The 22367-nt window shown below is 34.0% G+C and overlaps 2 protein-coding genes across 2 annotated transcripts in view; both read right to left on the reverse strand.

Annotated features, from left to right (window-relative positions):
* Window positions 1–531: 531 nt before the first annotated feature.
* LOC132066881 (uncharacterized) lies at window positions 532–4446 on the reverse strand. Its single transcript, XM_059460078.1, has 4 exons — window positions 4307–4446; window positions 3704–3825; window positions 2671–2940; window positions 532–849 (listed from the first exon to the last, which is right to left on the reverse strand). The coding sequence occupies exons 1-4, from the start codon at window positions 4319–4321 to the stop codon at window positions 810–812; spliced, it is 447 nt and encodes a 148-aa protein (XP_059316061.1). The 5' UTR covers window positions 4322–4446; the 3' UTR covers window positions 532–809.
* Window positions 4447–18662: 14216 nt separating this feature from the next.
* Window positions 18663–22367, reverse strand: part of LOC132066297 (protein SULFUR DEFICIENCY-INDUCED 1-like) — a 4779-nt gene continuing 1074 nt past the window's right edge. The window contains exons 2-4 of the mRNA XM_059459632.1: window positions 20703–20773; window positions 20180–20330; window positions 18663–19199 (exon numbers count right to left, since the gene is read on the reverse strand). Of these exons, the coding sequence (XP_059315615.1) occupies window positions 18834–19199; window positions 20180–20330; window positions 20703–20773 (588 nt within the window). The 3' untranslated portion in view covers window positions 18663–18833. The remainder of the gene's footprint in view (window positions 19200–20179; window positions 20331–20702; window positions 20774–22367) is intronic.

A 22367-nucleotide genomic window follows, 5' to 3' on the forward strand; every position in this document is an offset into this window, starting at 1 on the left:
TTAATTAGCAAAACACAAACTGTTTATTTTTTTTAAAAGCACTTTTGAAAAAAAATATTTTTCAAAATAAGCTAATTTTAAAAGCTTGGACAAACACGCTAGTCTTGGCATGTGCTAAGACCAAGGATCAACAATTTCAGTCGAAGAACAAGCTTGCATCAAAATATTGGTATTCTCATTATTAGCGTGTACTAGTGGATGTTAATTTGTATCAGTTCGTTCAAAATATTCTATCATTCTCATTATAATATTTTTAAATTTCTTTGGCCAATTTCTCCAAATTTTCTTACAAAAACTCTAAATCGCTGAAAATTTAATCCAATCTATTATTTTTCTACTAAACTTATTTCAATGTGTCCAGTAGCTATATATAATGCAGACAACAATTAATTAAACATAACCTCCCACAGAATTGTTTAATTATAAACTGCCATCCAAAAAGAAGTAAAAAGTTCACACTTCCTAATCAAAACCGCAAATTATTATTTAATAGTATATAGTTCGTATATTGACTACTATCAGAACCTGAAATACATGCTTAATCAAATAAAATGGCAATTAAAGAAAAAGCTAATGTAGTACAAAATCTCCAAAATCCAACAACATGAAATTGATCAGAACTATAATAAATAAATAAATAAAGTGAAAAATAGACACATCCCAAATTAATAAGGGAAGACAAAACCTACTCTCCTCTAATTTATGGCACTTTATTACAACATATATGGTGCCATGGGAGCAAAACTAAATTAGAAAAAAGGGAAACCTATTTTCAAAGGACTTGTGCGGTTAAACTTTCCAATTTTGTCTTAAGCTCCAACTGATTTCAGGGACTCAACTTTTCTTGGCCTGCCATAGTTTAAAAAAAAAAAAAAAAAAAAAATTTAACATTTCAAAAGATTAGAAAAGAATGAGGGACCAAAATATATACTAACGTAGATAACAATTATGAACAACTTTCATAATATATTGTGGTTTTAAACATGTCATTTATAATGTCTAGGTGGTTATAGAAGTTTGTCATTAAGGTAAAATGAAAGTTTAAGGTAACTAATTTCTAATTTTTTTTTTTTTTTTTGGAACACACTATAAAAGAAACACATGAACTAGAATTGAAGTGGTTCAACCCCAAGTAAGTGAAGCACTTGCTTTAGGCTAGCTCTAGCTAAACTTTAGGCCTCAACAAGTTACTTAGTTAAATATATAATTTACACTATTCTATATATATATATATATATATATATATATATATATATATATATATATATATATATATATATATATATATCTTCCCCTCTTATCGGTTACTGTAACCTAATTATTATTTAATCAATCTTCTATTTTTCTCTATAGAGCTAATCTACCACATCTATCTAATTATTTTCTCTATTCATTTAATTAGTTAAGCCTATCCACTATATAAGCCAACCTACTCTTGTTTATAATTATGTACCTACGAGGAAGTATAGAAATTGCAACAAAAAATTTAATATGTGGCAACAACTTAGTCTTATTGTTGGCAAAGAACTTTTTTGTTGCCAAAGAATTTAATTTTGTTGCCAAATTATTGATTATTGTTGCAAAAAATACTTTTGGCAATAAAAAAAAAAAAAAAAAAATTGTTGCCAAAAGTACTTTTTGCAACAATAATCAATCTATGGCAACAAAAATAATTTTGTTGCCGAATATATTTTTTCTTGTAGCCACTACAAGAAAGTATAGAAATGGCAACAAAAAATTTAATATTTGGCAACAACTTAGTTTTATTGTTGGCAAATGAATTTTTTGTTGCCAAAGAATTTAATTTTGTTGCCATAGTATTGATTATTATTGCAAAAAGTACTTTTGGCAACAACAAAAAAAATTGTTGCGCGTTGTTGCAATAATAGCCGTTGGGAAAAGTCTATGCAACAAAATTTTTATTTTTTCTTGCCAACAGTACTTTTTTCAACAATAACCAATCTATGGCAACAAAAAAAAAAAATTGTTGCCAAATATATTTTTTCTTGTAGTGATCTTTATGAGTTTAACAGTCAAGGTGCTGAAATAAGATCATCTCTTATCATTTTGAGATTGCACAAATTTTCTTTTACTCTTATTTTATAAAATATAAATGTTTTAACAATATATGTATTTTTTAAAAGTTTTTACTAATTGACACGTGATACATGTGTGACGCACACGATGCACGTGCTATACACAAGATGCCCGTGTGATGCGCGCGCGATGTACGTATGGTGCATGCGGAAACTAGTTTTATTGAATAAACTTCAGACCTCTTATTAAGGTTTGATTTTAGACCATCAATTCTATTGAGCCGCCCATGAATCGAAGGAGTAATATATATCATCTAACTATGATTAGGGTATATCTGGTATGGAGGAAAACATTCTCTTACCTATATATGTTTGGTTGGTCAAAATATTTTAGAAAATATTTTCTCTTGAAACAATATTTTTTGTTTACTTACCAAACGCTAGAAAATAAGTAAGAAACTCACTTATTTTTTAGAAAAACAGTTTTGATGATCATCCATCATACAAAACACACACAAGTGATAATAAGTAAGAGTTTATATGTAAGACACATGTCTTACATTTATTTGTTTGGCGTACATAAACACCTCGTGCGGAAAAGTATTTTGTTTCCAAAAAAGAAAAGAAAGAGTACCTGGTGTAAGGGTCAAGGTCATATTGAGAATTAGGCTCTTGGATTCTGCCAATTTTCCTCAAGACAGACTTGTCAATATACTTGTTAGCAGAACCAGCCATTGCATCTGGGAAATCAACTTCAGCAAGGTTCTCTCTCTTCTTTTTTGTGACATAAACACCAGGACCATGAAACAACTGTTGTTTCATTGTGAAGAGGCATAATCCTATTGCCAATGATAATGTTCCACCCAATACATACACTGGTGCCATATCCCCATTCATAGAGAACCTTTAGGAAAAAAACAAAACATAGAATATTAAGAACGCATTGACAGTGTATAAGATACTAATACTTATTAGGTAATTAGAGGTGAATCTCTCGATAAATAATAAATTTAATAGTAAATATGCTAAAAATGGTAATTAATCGGTTATCACAGATTTTTTTTTTTTTTTGATAAAGTAGAAAACTCTTTATTTTGTTAGTGTGTGTAACTGAAATTATTATTTATAACTAAAAGTATTTTAAAAAGAGTTTAAGCTGTATATAGTCAGTCATAAAAAAAAAAAATTACACTAGCTATCAGGTTATATAAATGATATGATCTACAAGTAAGTCCTTTTAAAGTTAAATGTGGGATTTGTAATCTTGAAAATATTGAAATTGTACGGGAAAAAATCATGTTATCTTCCTTACAGTGCAAGTTTAAAATGAATCAATATTACTATGTCAAGATAAAATGTAAATATTACACATTATATTGGCAGATCAAGACCTTGTTTGACAAAACAAATGAAAGAGTTCCATTAAGGAGCATTAGGGCAATTGAAAAATAGAACTACAACATTTCCTCTACATATATTATCAGATCACTCAAATAATATCCACAGGTAAGTCTCTTTAAAATGTGAGATTTGCAATCTTGAAAATAAGATAAGTTATCTGCTATAACACGTAAAGATAACTTAATGGTATAAAAATTACTTACAGTGATGGCATATAATAGTTAAGCTAATTAAAAAATAGAAGTAGGAAAAACTAAGAGACAAACTTGGATTTGTGGGGTGTAGGATTGGCATGCGTAGAACCACCAGCAGTGGAAAATCTTGGAGCAGTTGAAGAAGCAAATGATCGATTTGCCTCCATGGCGTTCACCATGGATTTCCAATACCTCTGTCGCAACGAAGGCAATAATAAATACAGAAGTTACCGTCAATATTAATAAAGATAGTTTTTTGTGTTGATTATCAAGTAGTAACAATTATATCAGAGAATGTGATTACATTATAAGGTCTCAACTGAACAAATGACTTGATTTGATCTTTCCAATAGATACAGAGATTTAGATTGAACATCAAATAGCTAAGTAATTCACTATAAGACATAAAATATTTCCCATATAATGCAACAATAAATATTAGATCAGAGAATGCGGTTATATTATAAGGTCTCAAATGAACAAATGACTCGATTTGATCTTTTCAATAGACACCGAGATTTAGATTGAAAATAAAAACTCTAGTAATTCAGACTATAAGGCATAAAGAGTTGCCTTTAACAATTGTGATTATCACTTGACTTTAAGTTCAAAAAACAAAAACAAAAAACAAAAAAATACGAAAGAGGAAAAAAAGTATGGATTTTTTTTTCTTACTGTTCTGAAGGCCATTTTCACAGTGATGGAAATTGGAACTATAGTTTCATACACAGAAATATAAGTTCAATTTTATTGAAAAGGAAATGAGGGTTGTTTAGTTCTACATATAGAGGAAAAAAGGAGGATGAGAGATTTGGGTGGTTAAAGAGGTCCTAAAAGAATGGTATAAAGGACAGGTAATTTTTAAATACTCGATATGTATGGAGAAGCAAGAGATTTACGCAAGGATGTTATTTTTTTCTTCCTTTAAAGTTTAAATCTGAACAGATTATTTACGAACCAAAATAAATTTAGGGACTTTTACGTAATTATTTACGTGGCATAAGAAAATCCTGCCCCTATTCATTTACAAAATTCATCCCGTAAAATATTACATAACACAAATGTATATGTTGTATATCGTCATGGTATACTATACAATTAATTCACTTAAAAGGAGTAATGGGGAAAAAAAATCCTTAGTAGTAAACTTATTGGTGAATCTTCATTTTTCTATTTGTTTCTATGATCATTAGTTTAAACTTACTGCTGCCTTTTCTTTTTTCCTTGAGCCGAGAGTTCATCGAAACAACTTCTCTACCTTTACAAGGTAGGAGTAAGGTTCATCATGACACTTATCCTCCCGCATCCCATCTGTAGATTATTCGAGTGAGCCAAAATGGCTTCTTTTACACCATTACACCAAAATGGCATGCCTTTTTTTTTTTTAAACCCAAATGGGTATTTCGTGCAATGTTACCTAAATGCAACAAATTTTTTTTTTTTTTTTTAATTTCGTTTTTAATATAAAAAACGAAATTAAAAAAAAAAAAATTTGTTGCATTTCGTTGGACAGTGCACGAAATGCAACAAAATTTCTTTTTTTTTTTTTTTTTTAATTTCGTTTTTTATATTAAAAACGAAATTAAAAAAAAAAAAAAAAACAAAATTTGTTGCATTTTTTTTTTTTTTGCAACAAATTTTTGTTTTTTTTTATTTCGTTTTTATTATAAAAAACGAAATTAAAAAAAAAAAAAAATTTGTTGCATTTAAAAACATTGCGAAAATGCAACAAATTTTTATTTTTTATTTATTTCGTTTTTAATATTAAAAACGAAATTAAAAAAAAAAAAAATTTGTTGCATTTCGTTGACGATTACACGAAATGCAACAAATTTTGTTTTTTTTTTAATTTCGTTTTTCATATAAAAAATGAAAAATTCTTTTTTTTTTATTTCGTTGACACAAAAACGAAATAGGAAAATATAATAATATTTTTTTTTTTTTTTGTATTTCGTGATACTACTAACGGAATAGCATTAAATTTTTTATTATGAAATAGGAAAATATAATTTTTTTTTTTTGTATTTCGTTTATATAAAAGGAAATAGGAAAATAATTTTTTTTTTTTTTTTTCATTTCGTTTATATTCATCGTATTCGATTATCTAAATCTCAAACTAACTAACTTTCAATTTTTTTTTTAACTTAGAAGAAGCATTGTTGTACTTTGATATTTATTTGCATACTTTGCGAAATGCAAAGTTAAAAAAATTGGTGGAAACGGATTCCATTGTTCACTGTTTTTTATAGGGACAATAGCTTTCAATTATTTTTAAGAATCTTGTCAGAAGAATTGCTTCCAAGTCAGAAGCTAAAAAAGAAGCTAGTGAATAGCTTTCAATTTTTTTTTTTTGACTTGGAAGAAGCATTGTTGCACTTTAATATTTCGTTGCATACTTTGCGAAATGCAAAGCTAAAAAATTGATTTTTTTTCTTTTATATTTCGTTGCATATATTTCGTTGCATACTTTGCACTTTTGTATACATTGCATACGGAAGCTAAGGTTTTTTATATTTTGTTGCTGACCTTCTCCATTCTCCATTCTCCATTCTCCATTCTCCCTTCTTCCTCTTCCTCCATTCTTTCTCTTCTTCCGTTCTTCATTCTTTTCTTCTTTTTCTACTAATCCTATCACAAGGATTCCTCAACTTTTGCTCTATAATCTTCTTCAAATTGAGGTAATTTCTTAATTTTATAAGTTTTTACATATATTTATTGATTTAGTACTTAGTGTAGTAGACTATAATAAAGAAAACAAAAGTTACAAGTTTAGTTAATCAATAATTGGTAATTTTAGTCGTTGCTTCAATTAAAAAAAGCTTTAAAAAATGTTAGTAGAGTTTATTGGTCAACGAACTACAATTAAAATACTAAAAAGATCGTCGAAGTTCTTGATTAAAAAGGTATAAATTTATATTATAAAATGTTCTTTTAGTTAGTCATTTTCATAGAACAACATTTAAAAAAAAGATGAAGAAATTGTGAGGAAAGTAAGATTGTTAAACATAACATAAAGATATTTGTATCATTTGTTGGGTCATTTTCTATGTTCAAATTGTGACTAGTCGTTGGAGATTATTTTTGTTGATAAGCATGAAGAATTTTTACTTTTCAAATTAAAAGTATAAGATCAAGAAACTGTGAGGAAGTTGGACTTGTTTATGAAGATAATAGAGAAAAATAGCATGACCTTTTTTTTTAAAAATCAAAATGGGTATTTCGTTGGATAACTAACGAAATACTGTTCTGATCTGGTAAAAAAAATTGGTTGACCTTGCATCCCCTCTCCAGTCATATGGTTTGTTTTAAATAGAAAAGAAGTAGTTATATGTAAGATGAATACTATTATGGCAATTAATTATGAGCTTAACCAAAAGTTTAATTACATTTCGTTGACCCCATAGGGAGCTTGCAATTATTTTTTGACGGTTTGTACTCTTATTAATTTTTTTTTTTTCTCACGTGATAATATATCTTATAGTTTGACCTTTGTTGACTTTCCTATTGAATATATAGTAAACAATTGTGTAAGGTGTTGTCAATTATTCTAACAGCAGTGGCTTGGTGTTGCAATGTTATAGATATGGATCGCCCCAGAGTCACTGTACATCCAGGTCCAGAAAACTATGATTTATTAACACTCCAGCAACAACATCGATCCCAGGCTGTGTGGGATGGAACATTGACTGGACAGAACGCGTGTTTATTTATACGTCGTGCGGATCATGAATTCTGGAATCACGTAAGGCAATACCCTTTACATAATCGCATCCTCAATTACTTTGAGAGGTGTGGATTTGGGGGAGTTTTGGCAGTAGGTAATGTGCAGTATGATGAAGGAATCATCTTGCACTTATTGAGAGATGGCGTCCGAGACGCATACATTTCATATGCGGACTGGCGAATGTACCATCACCTTTGCGGGATGTCGAGGTGTTATATGGCATTCCCGTGGATGGCCAACCATTGGTGCGGAAATAATGTTAAAAATATAACTAAATCGGCGTGGCGGGAATTGATGTACGACCTTCTTGGTTGGTTGCCGGAGAAGAAGCAATTATAGGTAATAGCTTGTTGGTAATAACACAATTATCTAATCATTTGGAAACCTTGATTGCCGGGAATGATATTATTGATGAACACACCGATGAAATTTGAGGTACAAAAGAGGGCCAGGTTGTACCTGCTTTGGTTGATTGGTGGCTGTATATTCCCTGATAATTCTGGTTCAAGGCTTAGTTTACACTTTTTGCTTGACATAGCAGACCTTGATACAATAGGCGGTAAAGCTTGGGGAGCAGCTGCATTATCATACTTGTACAGTTGTCTATGCCGTGCTTCGATGTCTAATAGCCGTGATGTTTGTGGATTTATTGCTTTGTTACAGGTACGTGAATTGCAATATTATATTGCTCTACTTCAGTAGAAATAAGAGATCAAGCAGCATTCTTATACCCACCATTACCCAAATTTTGAAAAATGAAATTAGGAACCGAAAGTTGAGCTTTATTAGAAACACTAAATGTACCACTATATATAATGCAATCTGATTATTAATATTTGTGTACATATATAAATGTCAGCTAACCATATTTCCTTGAGTTATCACGCTAACAATTTAAAAGTATTGCTTGATACACGTTTATATAGTCAACTTCTCTGCTATCTTTTAAATAATATTTTAGATTTCCTAGTGTTATAATTTGTATAATAAATCATTAAAAATTATAATATTGTCGAATGACTTGCACGACAATATTAGAGCATTATCGGAACCCAACCATAACAACACAATTTTCATGTGTATTTTTGGGTTATTTTATTTAATTCAAAAAATATTTATATATTTAAATTTACTTATACGGGTTTGGGCTTGGGAGCGAATAATCCCGATGCGGCCATTACTTCGTCCTCCAAGAGTAAACGAACGAGATATTGTATTTGCGCGAAGTGGACTCGGCGTGGAGCTCGTGAAAGCGAGGCACGAGCTGTGCTAGTAATTTGTAGAGAGATGTTTTAGACAACCTAACCGATGATCAGGTATTTTTCCTTTTAAATTTTTTTGATAAGAAATGTGAAAAATTTAACAACAATAGAGTTTTTATAGATTTGTTCATTTTTTGCTAACTCGTACTGTGATAATGGGTTGATTTTGTTTTAATTTGTTATAGCTAATTTGCTACAACTTGCTACTTTTGGTTGTGATATTTTTTATTAGCTTTTCTTCTTTTAGCATAATTAGTATTTTGTCTAGGTTTGTTTTAATGGCTAGAAGGTTACTAAACTATTTTATTTTATTTTTATTTCCATCAAAATCCATTGTAGCATGTTCTTGTTATTCTTTGGAACTGAATAAAAAAGTAAGTGCTTCTAGCAAGGATTTGGTCATGATACGCTTTCTACTATTGAGTATTTTTGATTCATCATTTGCACGATTTGGAAATGATGAAATTTTGTGTATTTGGAAGGAAGGAAATTGCTTGAATGTTCTAATCTTTACTTAACTGAAAATGCATAATGGATGTTTGTTGTAATGACAAAATGTATAATTTGTCTTATAAATTATAAATGACTGTATAATATTTTTGCTATCATAGTTTGTGTGGGAGCCTTATACGAGGCCATCAATGATGGACTTCGGAGTGGTCTTAGACGTGGTCAAGACATTTGGATGGCGCGGTTGGCACTCATTTGTGGAATTTACCGAGAGTGGCATATGGTGGGTCGGGTCAACCGACAATTTGGTAGGGAGCGGTACATTCCCGGACCACTCCCCACCACATAGACCATTTCACTTTTCCTTTGGATAAGCGATTTACGGTAAGTCAGGAGATAAGGGAAAGTTTTGAGGCAGCTGAATATTGGTGGGAACGCCGTCGGGAACTAATAGTTGAAGCACCATATGCTACTGTAGCTCCCGGACCGAATTCTGAATATTTTCATTGGTACCGGAGGTACTCTCGCACTCTGATAGGAAATCCAGAACATACCGTGGATAGGGGATACCAACACCTCGCAGGGAGGCATGAAGCCTTTAGTATGTAACTTTTTGGCATATCAAGTTAAATAGACGATTAATGATGTACTATATAGTTTTCTAACATTTGAGTAGAAACAAAATTATCGCTACTACTAATTAATATATCTTGATACATATTAATTTCTTTTTGCCAATAAATGGCTTTCTTATGTCACCTGTTATATATTTTTTTGTAGGCGCGTGGAATTCATAAAGTTAGACATTTGGCTTACGGTGTTCGAAGCTCGTCGAGTGGCCTTCGGATTCTCGGGGTATGAATGCATTGATGCAAAGGTTTATTAACATGTCGGCCGAGTGTACGAATGCTTTGTACAATTGGGACGAGGTTGACATTTGATCCCGATTACATACCACCAGCGGTTTATGTGGCACACGCTGTTGTCAACTAGTCGTCGGGATCGTGCAAATGTACGTCGTCTTTGTAACCCACGGGTCGAGGTCGGTGGCGAACCGGCTTATTGATGACGATCAAGTTGACGATCTAGCGCCACACCGGACCGGCTCATTCATTGCATTTGTAATGTCGGCCCATCTACGGCCCCTTTCCTATCATCCACCTACGAATTTACCCACCTCATATCACCCGTCCCCGATCACATGAACCACATACGAATTTACCTAGCCCTTATTATCCATCGATGGAATTTCCTGGCCCATCTATGATTCAGTCGGAGACTCCATATAACTCATCTAATATGGTCACTCCACAAGCTCCGTCAACATTACAAGGTTTCACCCAATTTAGCGCTTCCTCACAACCTTGGAGCCGACGAGGCTTTGACAACCTCCTTTTCCAAGTTCCCGAAACTAGTACCTCGTCTCGACCTCCAACTAATTTTCCCTATGATGGAAGGAGGCTCGGTTTTTAGTGATGCATATGCACGCCGTACGTTCGGGACTTAGAGGCACGGTTCATTTTGAATTTAAATTTTTATATATATAATTTAAGTGTCGCATTAAAAAGTAACTTTTATGTTGTATGATATTTATAGGGTGCGGAAGGGCATGCGTAGCACTGCCTCGTCCGCGGATCTCGTAGGGATCGCCGTCCAACACAAATGTGGCAACGCTTGGTGGGAGGAAAAGATGCACAAGTAGGGATGCATGAGGGAGCTTTAACAACTTATTTTTGAAAATTTATTGTGTATCTATGGCCATTTAGACTTATATATAACTTATTATAGCGACATATATTTCGTCAATATGAATTATGGTGTATTTCGTCAATATGAATTATCGAGTTAGCGATTTCCCCCTCCCATCCGAGAGCGTCGTAGTCAAGCCCCGCGGGTCATTCATAGCGCTATAATCCAACTCCCTCTCCTTTATATATTTTTTTTTAAAACCATCCGCGGAAAAAAAGGTTTTTAGACATTAATGAAGTTAGTTAGATTGAGATATAGATAATCGAATACGATTTTTTTTGGTTAGAAGTAGTCCGATTATTTATAAATTGGATAAATGCAATTGTAAGAAAATGTTAACAAGCACGCCAAGATTGTTAAAATGAGTGCTCGAAAGCTATTAAGTAGCTTCTTTGTTAGCTTTTGACTTGTACATGTAAAAACTTTAACAATCCACTGGCAAGATTCGTAAAATATGCAAGAATGCTTGCAAAAGATAAGTGCAATAATACTTCTAACTTGTCAAATTTTTTAGCTTTGCATTTCGCAAAGTATTGTTATGCAACGAAATATAAATTCGACAAGATTCTTAAAAAAATTGGATTTGATTTGTCCAGGTAAAAATAAAAGGAATACAATTCCAAGTAAAAAAAAAAAAAAAAAAAAAAAAGAGAAGGAAAACTATGACAATGTCTTGTTATTTCTATGAAGCACGGAATGATTCTTAAAGTATGCAACAATGCTTTTTCCTTTTTAGCTTCGCAACAATGCTTTTTCCTTTTTAGCTTCTTCTTAACTTATGCAATAATGCAACCTACTAACTAGTTTCCTTTTTATTTTACATTTTAACGTATGCAATAATGCTTGGAGAAGATTAAATAAGTGCAATAATGCTTCTGCCAAGATTCTTAAAATGAATTGAAAGCTATTGACTAGCTTCTCTTTTAGATATATAACAACAATGATTCTTAAAGTATGCAACAATGCTTGGAAAAGATAAGTGTACAATGCTTCTGCCAAGATTCTTAAAATGAATTGAAACCTACTAATTAGCTTCCTTTTAGCTTCTTCTTAAAGTATGCAATAATGCTTGGAGAAAATTAAATAAGTGTACAAATATGTACGCCAAGATTCTTAAAATGAATTGAAACCTACTAACTAGCTTCCTTTTTAGCTTCTTTTTAACGTATGCAATAATGCTTGGACAAGATATATAACAACATGACGAAAAGTTATTTATAAACTTGGGTACTCTAATTTTTATTTTGCATTTCGCAAATTATCCAAAATCTTCGACCGAGACTTAAAAATCTATTTACTATCCAAAAAATGTCGAACAAAAAAGAGAACACTCCAACGGGAAGCTCTTCCTCACCTTTTGTGGGCATTCCCCCGAAAATGATAGCTCAAGTTCGAGTCACCCAACGACCTACTAATTAGCGGGAACATGGGATCCATATGATTTTGAGATGGACATGTACAACCCGCACATGCTTGACGAACGAGAGGATGATTTTCGGATCTTTGAAAAAATCGGATCCATGTGAGTACTACCGCGGATTACGCCGTGAATGGGAGCATAGGTACCATGAGTCAAATATGCTCATGAATGAGCTTGAGCAATCGGAGGCACCCAAGCCACGTCGATTCTGCATTGTGGATGGAACGCGTGGATATGGTAGAATATGAGATAGGCGTGAAACAAATTCGAAAGGAGAATAATAGGATGTTGGTGAGACGTTGTAGGTACTATATCCTTAAGCTCGGCGAAGAACAAGGCTGCAGCGCAACAAATCGCACGCTAACGAACATGAAAGAGCAAGTGTTTTAGCACGCGAACTTTACAAATCGGATGATGACATGCCTAACGAACTCCTTAGACCAACTATGTGTTATGTTTTTTAATTTTCAATTATAATGTAATTTTATGTTCATTCAATAAAGTGTTGTGTAAGTTCTATCCAACAATAATACATTAAATTAAAGACAAAATTAAACTATACAATACGAACCGTTTATATTTTAAAGTAAGGACGACAACATATTATTGAAGGACGACAACATATTATTGAAGATTACATAAGATAACAAAGATTACATAAAATAACAATAACATAGAACTCATGAAAAAACTTAACGAAGAAACAAGCAACAACAACTACCGAGTACGATTGGGGCAACGATTTTGTTATGACCGGTTTGCTGCAGTTCCACACCTCCTCGCCATGCGGCAGGAGCAATATCTATTTCATTCCTCCTTCTAGTTGTTCTATGGGCTCCGAAGTTCGCTCGTATGCGGTGTTTGCAATTAAACGAAGGGACTTGCGAGCCAATATGCCTCATCACCCAAGGGAGAAAACTTTCCACCGTATGTTTGCTTGTAATACCTACAACCGTAGTACTTGCTAACATAGTCCTTAGGCTGAATTTTACGGATCCGACGGAATTTAATTGCATGGGAACATGGCATGTGGTAGTTTTTCCATTTCCCACACGAACATTTTTTTCCATTCTCGGAGACTTTATGGACATTTCCACCCTTACCTTCGTGTGCAAATGTCGGAATCTCAAGACCCCGATCACAATGTTGTAGTTCATCATATCGGTGTGCATGGCGGCCTATCCCAATATTCATGGAACTTCTTATCAACACCGGCCAAGTCTTCTTATTTACCATTAAAGGCAGCGGCAAGGGCGCTTCTTTTAACAAAATGATCAACAAGATTTTTAAAGGTCAAGCGAACCATGGTCAGAACGAGCAATCCACGGGCTTTCTTCATAAACCATTGTAAGACTCGAGACATTTGTCGTCATAGCCCCCCACCTATAACCACCGTCCTTATACAATGTCCATTTTCCTTCGGAAGCTCGCTTAACCACATATGCGGCACTGAGTGACAAGGTTTTGATTTGTTGCATCCTCATTTGGTATTTCTTCTTTTGGTGCTCGTGTGACCAACCACATTAGCTTCTCAAGATCGAGTTAAGAAACTTTTTGTTAAAGTTGCTTTTTAAATGTCGAACACAAAATCTATGATGTGTGGTGGGTGGTCGTAACCATTCATGTGTCATTACACACATTGCAAGATCCCCTTGGTGACGGTCGAAATTAGTCCAATGCCTTTTCTATCACAAACAACATGTCTCCATAATAAATCGAGAAACCAAGTCCATGACTCATAGCTCTCACGCGCAACTATAGCATATGCAAGTGGAAAAATATTTCCGTTTGCATCAATGCCAACACAATCAACAATTTCATCTCATACTTACCATAGACATGGGTGCCATCTATTGAGATGACCGGCCCGCAACTTTTGAATCCATCGATACTTGGTTTAAAGGCCCAAAAAAGATACTTGAAGATGTGTTCGCCTTGCATCGTAGTTGACTCGTGTGTCCACTCCCAACAATAGTGCCCGGATTGAAATGTTCTAGAAGCCATGTATCGAGGCAATGCCACTAAAGAACCTTCGAAATCACCATACACCATCTCAAAAGCTTTCTTACGCCCCTTTTTGCGCTTTTCTATAACTAGGAGTATAGTGATGAATGCCTTTTATAGTTTCCTGAACAAACTTAATACTGATTTGTGCATTGATCATAACATATGGTATCAACGAAGTAGCAATGATGTTGCTATTCAAATTGAAATGATCCTCTGTATAATCATCCGTATCACAATTATGTGGCTCAATCATTTTTTCCACTTTCCACATACCACTTCCGATCAACGAAAAACGGATCATCCAACTACAACCTTCCTCATGCCGCTTGCAAATAACCTTCCAAAATGTACCTTTGGCTTGATCTGTTTTATATTCTTTTTTTGGGCTATATTATAGAGTCTCACCGCACCTTTCATTTGCTTCTTGTTGTGAAATAACATACCTATTTGCATGTACAACAAAAAATATCAATTCTTAATTACACCAATTAAAATCACAAAATTCAAAAATAATATATTATTAAAAAAATTAGTCGCACCAAACTAACTTGATTTGATAACTTTAGGATTACTGGAATTCCAAAGTGCAGCTCGAACAGACCCGTTATCTCTCATGTATGCAAAATCTTCCTAGGTTCTACTTCTTCGTATTATCCAAATATGGGATCACATTTGAATGATAATTTACACTAACATTCTTTAGGGCCGCAACATCTTCATCGAATCGTCACCGTCGCCAGACGATTGATCATCGTCCGTCCCTTCATGATCTAATGGACTATCACTATCCGACTCATTTATTATATCATTAGCTAAATCGTTATTGCTCACAATTTGTGTGAGTGAGTCAATGTGGGGTTATCTTCAAAATTGTTATGCCTATAAATAAGAAAAATTCATAGAATTTACAAGTCAAATACAATTATACAATCCATGAATAAAGTGAATAAAATATGATTATATTTACCTATCACCGTCTAATTCGCTTAGGCCGGATGTGAAGGGTGTCGTACATTACAATTCAAATTATGCAATCGCGTAGTAGCATTATTTGGTCCACCCGTCTCACAATTCTGTCCACTCCAATCAAAGTTATGATCGTGCGTTGAAGCCATATACCATCATACTGTCTACCATAATTAGTTGTATCATTTGACTGACTACCAAATCCTACAATTGTTTGTTGTTGAACTACACCCCTTGAAAAACCAATATTCAAACTTGGGAGATAGGTAGTACCTCAAAATCGAACTCATTGTCGGTCGGTACTTCGACTTGGGTAGAGCGTTGAACTGTAGCATACATGTCAAGCGCCGCTATGCATATGTGATTTTTAAAAATCTCAGGACAACGAAGAAATGACGATAAAGATTCATCGTCCGTAATTGGCATCTCACCATAAATTGGTGAACCATCGTAACGTAAATGAACTTGGACATCGTCCGGTTATAACCACCGACAATTCGGGATCATTTACGAACATTTTACTCCCTTAAGACGCGTTGCGTACGATCATATTTTAGGAAAATTGGAAACCTTTGCCCTATTTCAGGACCACGGTTGTATCTAACCGAACCTGCTTCATACACAACTTCACCACCCCAAAATAAATACACTTTAACATGAGTTTCCGTCATCTTTTATGAAATATATGAGAGAAAAATAAAAAGTTGAAGGATATGAAACGTATAAGAGAAAAACAATAGATGAAAGATATGAGATGGATAAAATAAAATTGAAAGACGAAGGATATACCATAGGTAAAGATAGGACAATATTTATAAGCGGAGAAAAGTAAAAAATTTCGCAAATTAAGTCACGAAATGTAAAAGATATTATTTTGACAACTATCTGAAACTGATTGAACCAATAGAAATGAACAAAAATATTTAATAAATACGAAAATTGCATGTGGGGTTTAGACCTTTCTGCACCATGTATTTTTCTATAAATAGTCTTCCATAATACCTCATTCATCTCACCACGCTAAAACAAACTCTTTCAAAATGTCATCGTGGAATCCATTCTTCTGGCAACGCGGCCAACGACGTATCACCCGTGTGACATTTTTGAGTCAATGGGTAGGAAATGGGTTTTGGAACGTGAATTTGAGTACTCGCTTAATCCGAGCGAGCGCTACAATAGACAATACATTAGCAAGATGAGGAGAGAATGGAACTACCGCCTGGATGAAGCTCATAATATTGAGACCAATTTAAGAAGTCGTGGCCTACATCGTCCAAAACGCCGTGCAATAGGCATGCCACTCACATCACCCCAAGAATTGAATCTTGCTTTGAACCGCATTCGCGAAGAAAATAATAGGATGCGTTTGCGATGGTTGCGTTTAGAGGGACACAGATTGGGGTTATATGTTACCCCTGATTGGAACTCAGACTGCGAAATGTCTGATGAAGATGATTTTCCATAAGCATTTTCTTCGTTGTTATGTCGGCTAGTTAAGTGTTGTATTTGTACCTTTTTCATTTTTCAATGTTATTTCAATTTGAATTTCAACTAAATAAATCCGACTTCATTAAAAATAGAAACGATATCTTATTAATGTAAATATTCTAATATTCGTCGATCTCGTGAATGACGCTAATGCTATCGTCTTCATCTTCATCTTCATCTTCCTCTCCATCTCGTCCATCTTCATTATCGAGTGAGCGATTTCCCCCTCCCATCCGAGAGCGTCGTAGTTCAAGCCTCGCAGCTCACGTGTCGTAGTCCAACTCCCTCTCGCTTTATGTTTTTTTTAAAATCATCCGCCGAAAAAAATTTTAATGCTATTTCGATTAGTAGTATCACGAAATACATAAAAAAAAAAAAAATATTATTATATTTTCCTATTTCATTTTTGTGTAAACGAAATAATTTTTTTTTATTTCGTTTAAAATAAAAAAAAAATTTGTCCTATTTCGTTGGTAGTCCAACGAAATAGGACAATTTTTTTTTTTATTTCGTTTTTTTGTATGAACCAAATAAAAAAAAAATTAATGCTATTTCGTTAGTAGTATCACGAAATACAAAAAAAAAAAAAAAAAAAACAAATATTATTATGTTTTCCTATTTCGTTTTTGTGTAAACGAAATAAAAAAAAAAAGAATTTTTCGTTTTTTATATGAAAAACGAAATTAAAAAAAAAAAAAGAAATTTGTTGCATTTCGTGCAATGTTGCACGAAATGCAACAAAATTTTTTTTTTTTTTTTTTTAATTTCGTTTTTTATATTAAAAACGAAATTAAAAAAAAAAACAAAATTTGTTGCATTTCGTGCAACATTGCACGAAATACCCATTTGGGTTTAAAAAAAAAAAGACATGCCATTTTGGTGTAATGGCTGTAAAAAGAAGCCATTTTGGCTCCGGACTCAGGATTATTCTAGGTAAGTTGTTGTTGTTGTTGGTCAGTAGTTTAAACAAAAAGTGACAAAAATTAAAAGATAAAACCAACTGAAAGTTACATTTTCCGTCTATAGTGACCATTTGGTTACCAAGGTCATATTAGTGTTGGATGTTCATGGGACAAAACAAAATTATATGACTTTGACACAAAAAATTTGTAGTTGTGTGATCATTTGTGGAATTTGTCCTTCTTCTTCGTGTAATAATGAACTAATTTATGTCAGAATTAATTCGGACTGTTGGTCAAATGGACAAGTCAACAAATGAAAAATAGAACAAATTGAAACAGACTGAGAATTACTGTTCCCAACTTCTCTTGCCCAATCACCTTAATTCCTCTGAATTCTCCTGAAAAAAAAAGAAGAATAAAAAAGGAATTAAATTGAATCAATGGGAAAAAGAGATTCTAAAGATGGATTTTTTTTTTTTTTGGTCATACTAAAGATGGATATTTGTGCATCAATGGAAATAAGGAGAGTATTTTTGTTGAAGAGAGTATTTTTGTTGAAGAGAAAGATGGACATTATTTCGTTTCATGTTTCTTTTGAACAGATCAAAGAGCTCATTCATTTTGGCACAATCAAAAATGGACCAATTGTAAAAATGATGGAGTGAATCAGAAAAAAAAAATTAACACACACTAATGTAACAATTCTTTGTATCTGATCACGTAAGTTCCAATTACAAGTAATTCTTACTTAGCAATCATAGATTTACCTACATAAAATGGTAAAATGACCATTTAGCGCCAATAAAAGTTTATTCCACTGTCAGTGTACGTTAAAACTCAAATATCATCACTTCAAGGATTGACTAGAAGGTCTCCGATGCAAGAAAAAATACTGTTAGGTAGCACTTTCCCTTTTAATCGGCCTTATAAATCCACATTAATCTGGACCCAGAATAGGTAACAAACAAAAAAAAAGTTCGAACCAAAAAACTACTACCACCCACCCCTTAGCCCTTAGGAGTAAAAAGGAACACTGCACTCTAGACTTTCAAATTGTTACAATAAAAACCCTGTGCCTAAAAAATTATGTGCATATACTCTCTCACCCTGAGAACCACTACTCTATACTCAACTCAAGTGCCTATAACAAGAATGATTTTACACAACATTCTCAAAGGAAAAAAAGTTATTATAGAGATCAACAAGCCAATTGATCTCTGTATGCTGATATCTCCTAAAAAATGGGAAGTCGTCTCGATCGAAACGGGACCATTTGGTTCATCAACTGATCAAGACCCTCAATAAACACATCTTCTAATATTAATTGTGAAGAATTAGATGAAGCAAATTTGAATGATTCCAACTCCTTCAACAACTCTATAGCACGAGTTTTCGACTTAGGATCATCTGAACCGGGGAGTATACCTTGTAAAATGTCTTCAAGAACCGTTCTTGCTTCATTAAATCGGGCTAAGTTTATAAGACATAGGCATAGATTGCTGGCTTTGTTGGCATCAGGGTCAATTTGCTGAGCTTTGTGATAAACAACTTCAGCAGCTGCATAGTTTGTTTGTTGCATGTATGCCCATCCTAAGTTGCCCTGCATAATAATTCATGTAGAGATTAGAGAACTGTTAAAAGCTCAAATAGCAACATGATGTACAACATTAGTTAGCATTCATTGCCAAAGCTGATCATTAATAAGATAAAGAACTTGAAGTTGTAGAGGAATATTGGTGGTGAAGCCTTGAAAGAACAGCAAGAGAAAATAAGTCTGCAAGGGAGGAAGCAACTGGCTGTGGATTCGGTGGCGGAGGCAGAATTTTCATAGGGAAAGTCAAAATATTTAAAAAGTAAACGCACGAAAAAACTAAGAGGATTCAACAAATAGTATGTATCATAAACTTTTTTCCTTATATATACAGTGTAATATTCCAACGAAGGGGTGTCGATTGACACCCGAATGGAGCCTTGAGAGAGCAAACTATGAGAGAGGAAGAGCCTAGGGGTTGAGTTTGTTGGCAGAGGCAAATTCAAAATTTAGAGTTAGTGAATTCAAATAAGTATGATCGTATATATACACACATTTGAATTTTTTTTTTTTTGCATATACACACACGCACATGGTTGAGCTGAAAAAAATGGATCCAGTTGAACCCACCGAACCATCCCTAAATCGACATCTGTTTGTTGGCTGTAGTAGTTGCGAAGTCTTGAAAGTACATAATATGAGAGAGAAGATGGGTCAAATGGCATTTTGGAGACTAAAGTTCAAATTATTTAGGGAGAGAAAATACATTTAAAGGTGATTTGTTCTTATTTGAGTAAGTTTTGGTACGTAAAGTTATAACAAGTGATCGATGAATTAATTGAGACACACGCAGTACTTAAGTGATTGATCGAACATCCTACCAGTTGAAAAAAGAATAGCAGGGTGATTTCAACTCTATTCAAGAGAAACAACAACCAAAGAGCACTAGAACTAGATAAGGCACTTATATTAATAATAAGACAAATTAGATAAGGAGCTTTTCTAATTTAGCAACAGCTAGTAGTTTGAAAAATGAAAGAAGTAGGTACCAGTATCCTGGAGGTCTCTTGCCTGATGGTAACTTGGAACTTCTTTCCATGAGAGCGAGCAGTCTTAGTAGATTTACCATTGAATGCTTCTCCTTGGTATATCATTCGTAGCTTTTCCTTCAACAGTTCTATCTGCTCCTCTATTTTCCCACTGTCACATTCATCAATTCATTTATAAGTATATTGGTAAATTTAAAGCCCTGCATCTTTATAAAGGAGTATGCTTTAAAACATTGGTGTTTTGACCCAACCAAGGAACCCCATACAAGAAAGCATAAGGAGAATGGATATTGAGGTATAACACAAGTCAAAAAACTAGTTCATGAGGTGAAGGTTGCTCAACATCGTATACCCTCAGTAAGATATACTAACAGTCATGCACGCAGTGGCGGAGCCACACTATGCCGAGGGTGTTCATCCGAACCCCCTCGGCGGAAAAAAATACTATTTTTACTAGGTTAAAATTATTTTTTATGTATATATAGTAGATGTTGAACCCCTTTAGGCTTTTTCGTATGTTTACTTTTTTATATTTTGAACCCCCTCGGTGGAAATCCTGGCTCTGCCACTGCATGCACGTCTAGAACTGGACATCTGGAATATAAATTTCATAATATAGGTGCTCAACATTGGATATATCAAAAATATGGATGGATCTGCCTCTCATACTACAAAATTAATATTTTTAAGGACTAGCTCATGAAATGAGAATTGCCTAAAACCTTCAAAATCATACGATGAGACTGCAGTCCATATCCCAATCAACGTGAGAATCTTAACAGAAAAGTTTGATGAATATCGTTCACATTAGGCATATTTGATGATACTTATAAACCAAATTTTGGGATGGATGTACTGTTTACCTACGAGTTTGCCAGAACTCAATAATATTTGCCAAAATTATGTATTTGCCTTAAAAATTCATTTAATATACAATTTAAAATCCAATAGCTCTAAAGGACTAGAATCTAGAACCATAAACCTCAAATCTTGGATTCGCCTCTGAAATAACTCATGTTCAACCAACTTGTCTTCCATCACTCATTTAAGATTGTTAGCATGTACCAAAAGTATATTTTGAACTTGTAACCTAAAACATATTATGCCATTCCTATAATTATAAAAGCATATCATTTATGATAAAATAAGAAGTTTAAAGTGGAAAATTATTAACAGGGGTGTATACGGGTAAAACCGAGGACATGGTCATGCTCGGTCTCCCGTTATTACCCTTATGCTCGGGTTACGCCCGAGCATCACATCGGGATCGAGAGCTCGAGAACGCAGTTGTGCGAGATAACAATGGAAGGATGATCTGCTGCCGTAACGGAAGGCCGAAATATCCGCCCTCACCCGGATATTCCGACGCCAATCCCGGCGACGTAGCTGTCAACAGATTATTTGCTTTATTTAGAGTTGTACTAGGTCTATAATTCCTCTACTATATAAAGGGGATGACCCCATTCAGAAAAGGGGTTGGCAATTTTGAGAAGAGAGAGAGGATTGAGGTCAAGATTCAAAGAATATAGCTACTGTTCCTTTTTGTTCATAAGTTTTGTTTTGTTTACATTCCTTGAAAGCTCGAGATAAAAAGACGCCGACCTCGATTTCCTAACTTGAGGCCTTGCGAACCCGATACTTAGTTAGGTTTGATTTTTTACCCATTGCACCGCGTGTTTTACTGTTCATATCCTTCATTGAATTTAGCTGCGTATCTTTGGCACCGCACACAAATTTAACTGCTTACTTATTTAGGGTTAAACAGTTTGGCGCCCACCGTGGGGCCTTAGATATTAGCGGCGGTTCAATAGAACACTGTGTTCAAACTCGATATTTTACACTTGCTCTTTAGGGTTTGATTTCAGGTATACAGGAAATGTCGGATTCACATTCTGTCAACTTCCAAGTGGAACCGAGCCATCACGAGCATGGTGGCGGTGATGCACCGGATCACGACGTTCCCCCCGTTAATCCAGCTCAAGTCGGTTCATCGGTGGGAAATATGCCGGTCGGTGAAGATAACGGAGCCATCGCGGCGGCTCGAGAATCCGGTTAGACATGGCCATGGCTCAATCACGAGCCCAAGCGAGATCATAGTGCAATTGCAAAATCGAAATCGGCACCCGATGTTGCTCCATCGGACCGACCCAAGATGCGAGAGGCGGGTCCGCAAGGTAATGATGGACTC

This window comes from Lycium ferocissimum, chromosome 8 (assembly GCF_029784015.1).
Source record: "Lycium ferocissimum isolate CSIRO_LF1 chromosome 8, AGI_CSIRO_Lferr_CH_V1, whole genome shotgun sequence".
Taxonomy (NCBI): domain Eukaryota; kingdom Viridiplantae; phylum Streptophyta; class Magnoliopsida; order Solanales; family Solanaceae; genus Lycium; species Lycium ferocissimum.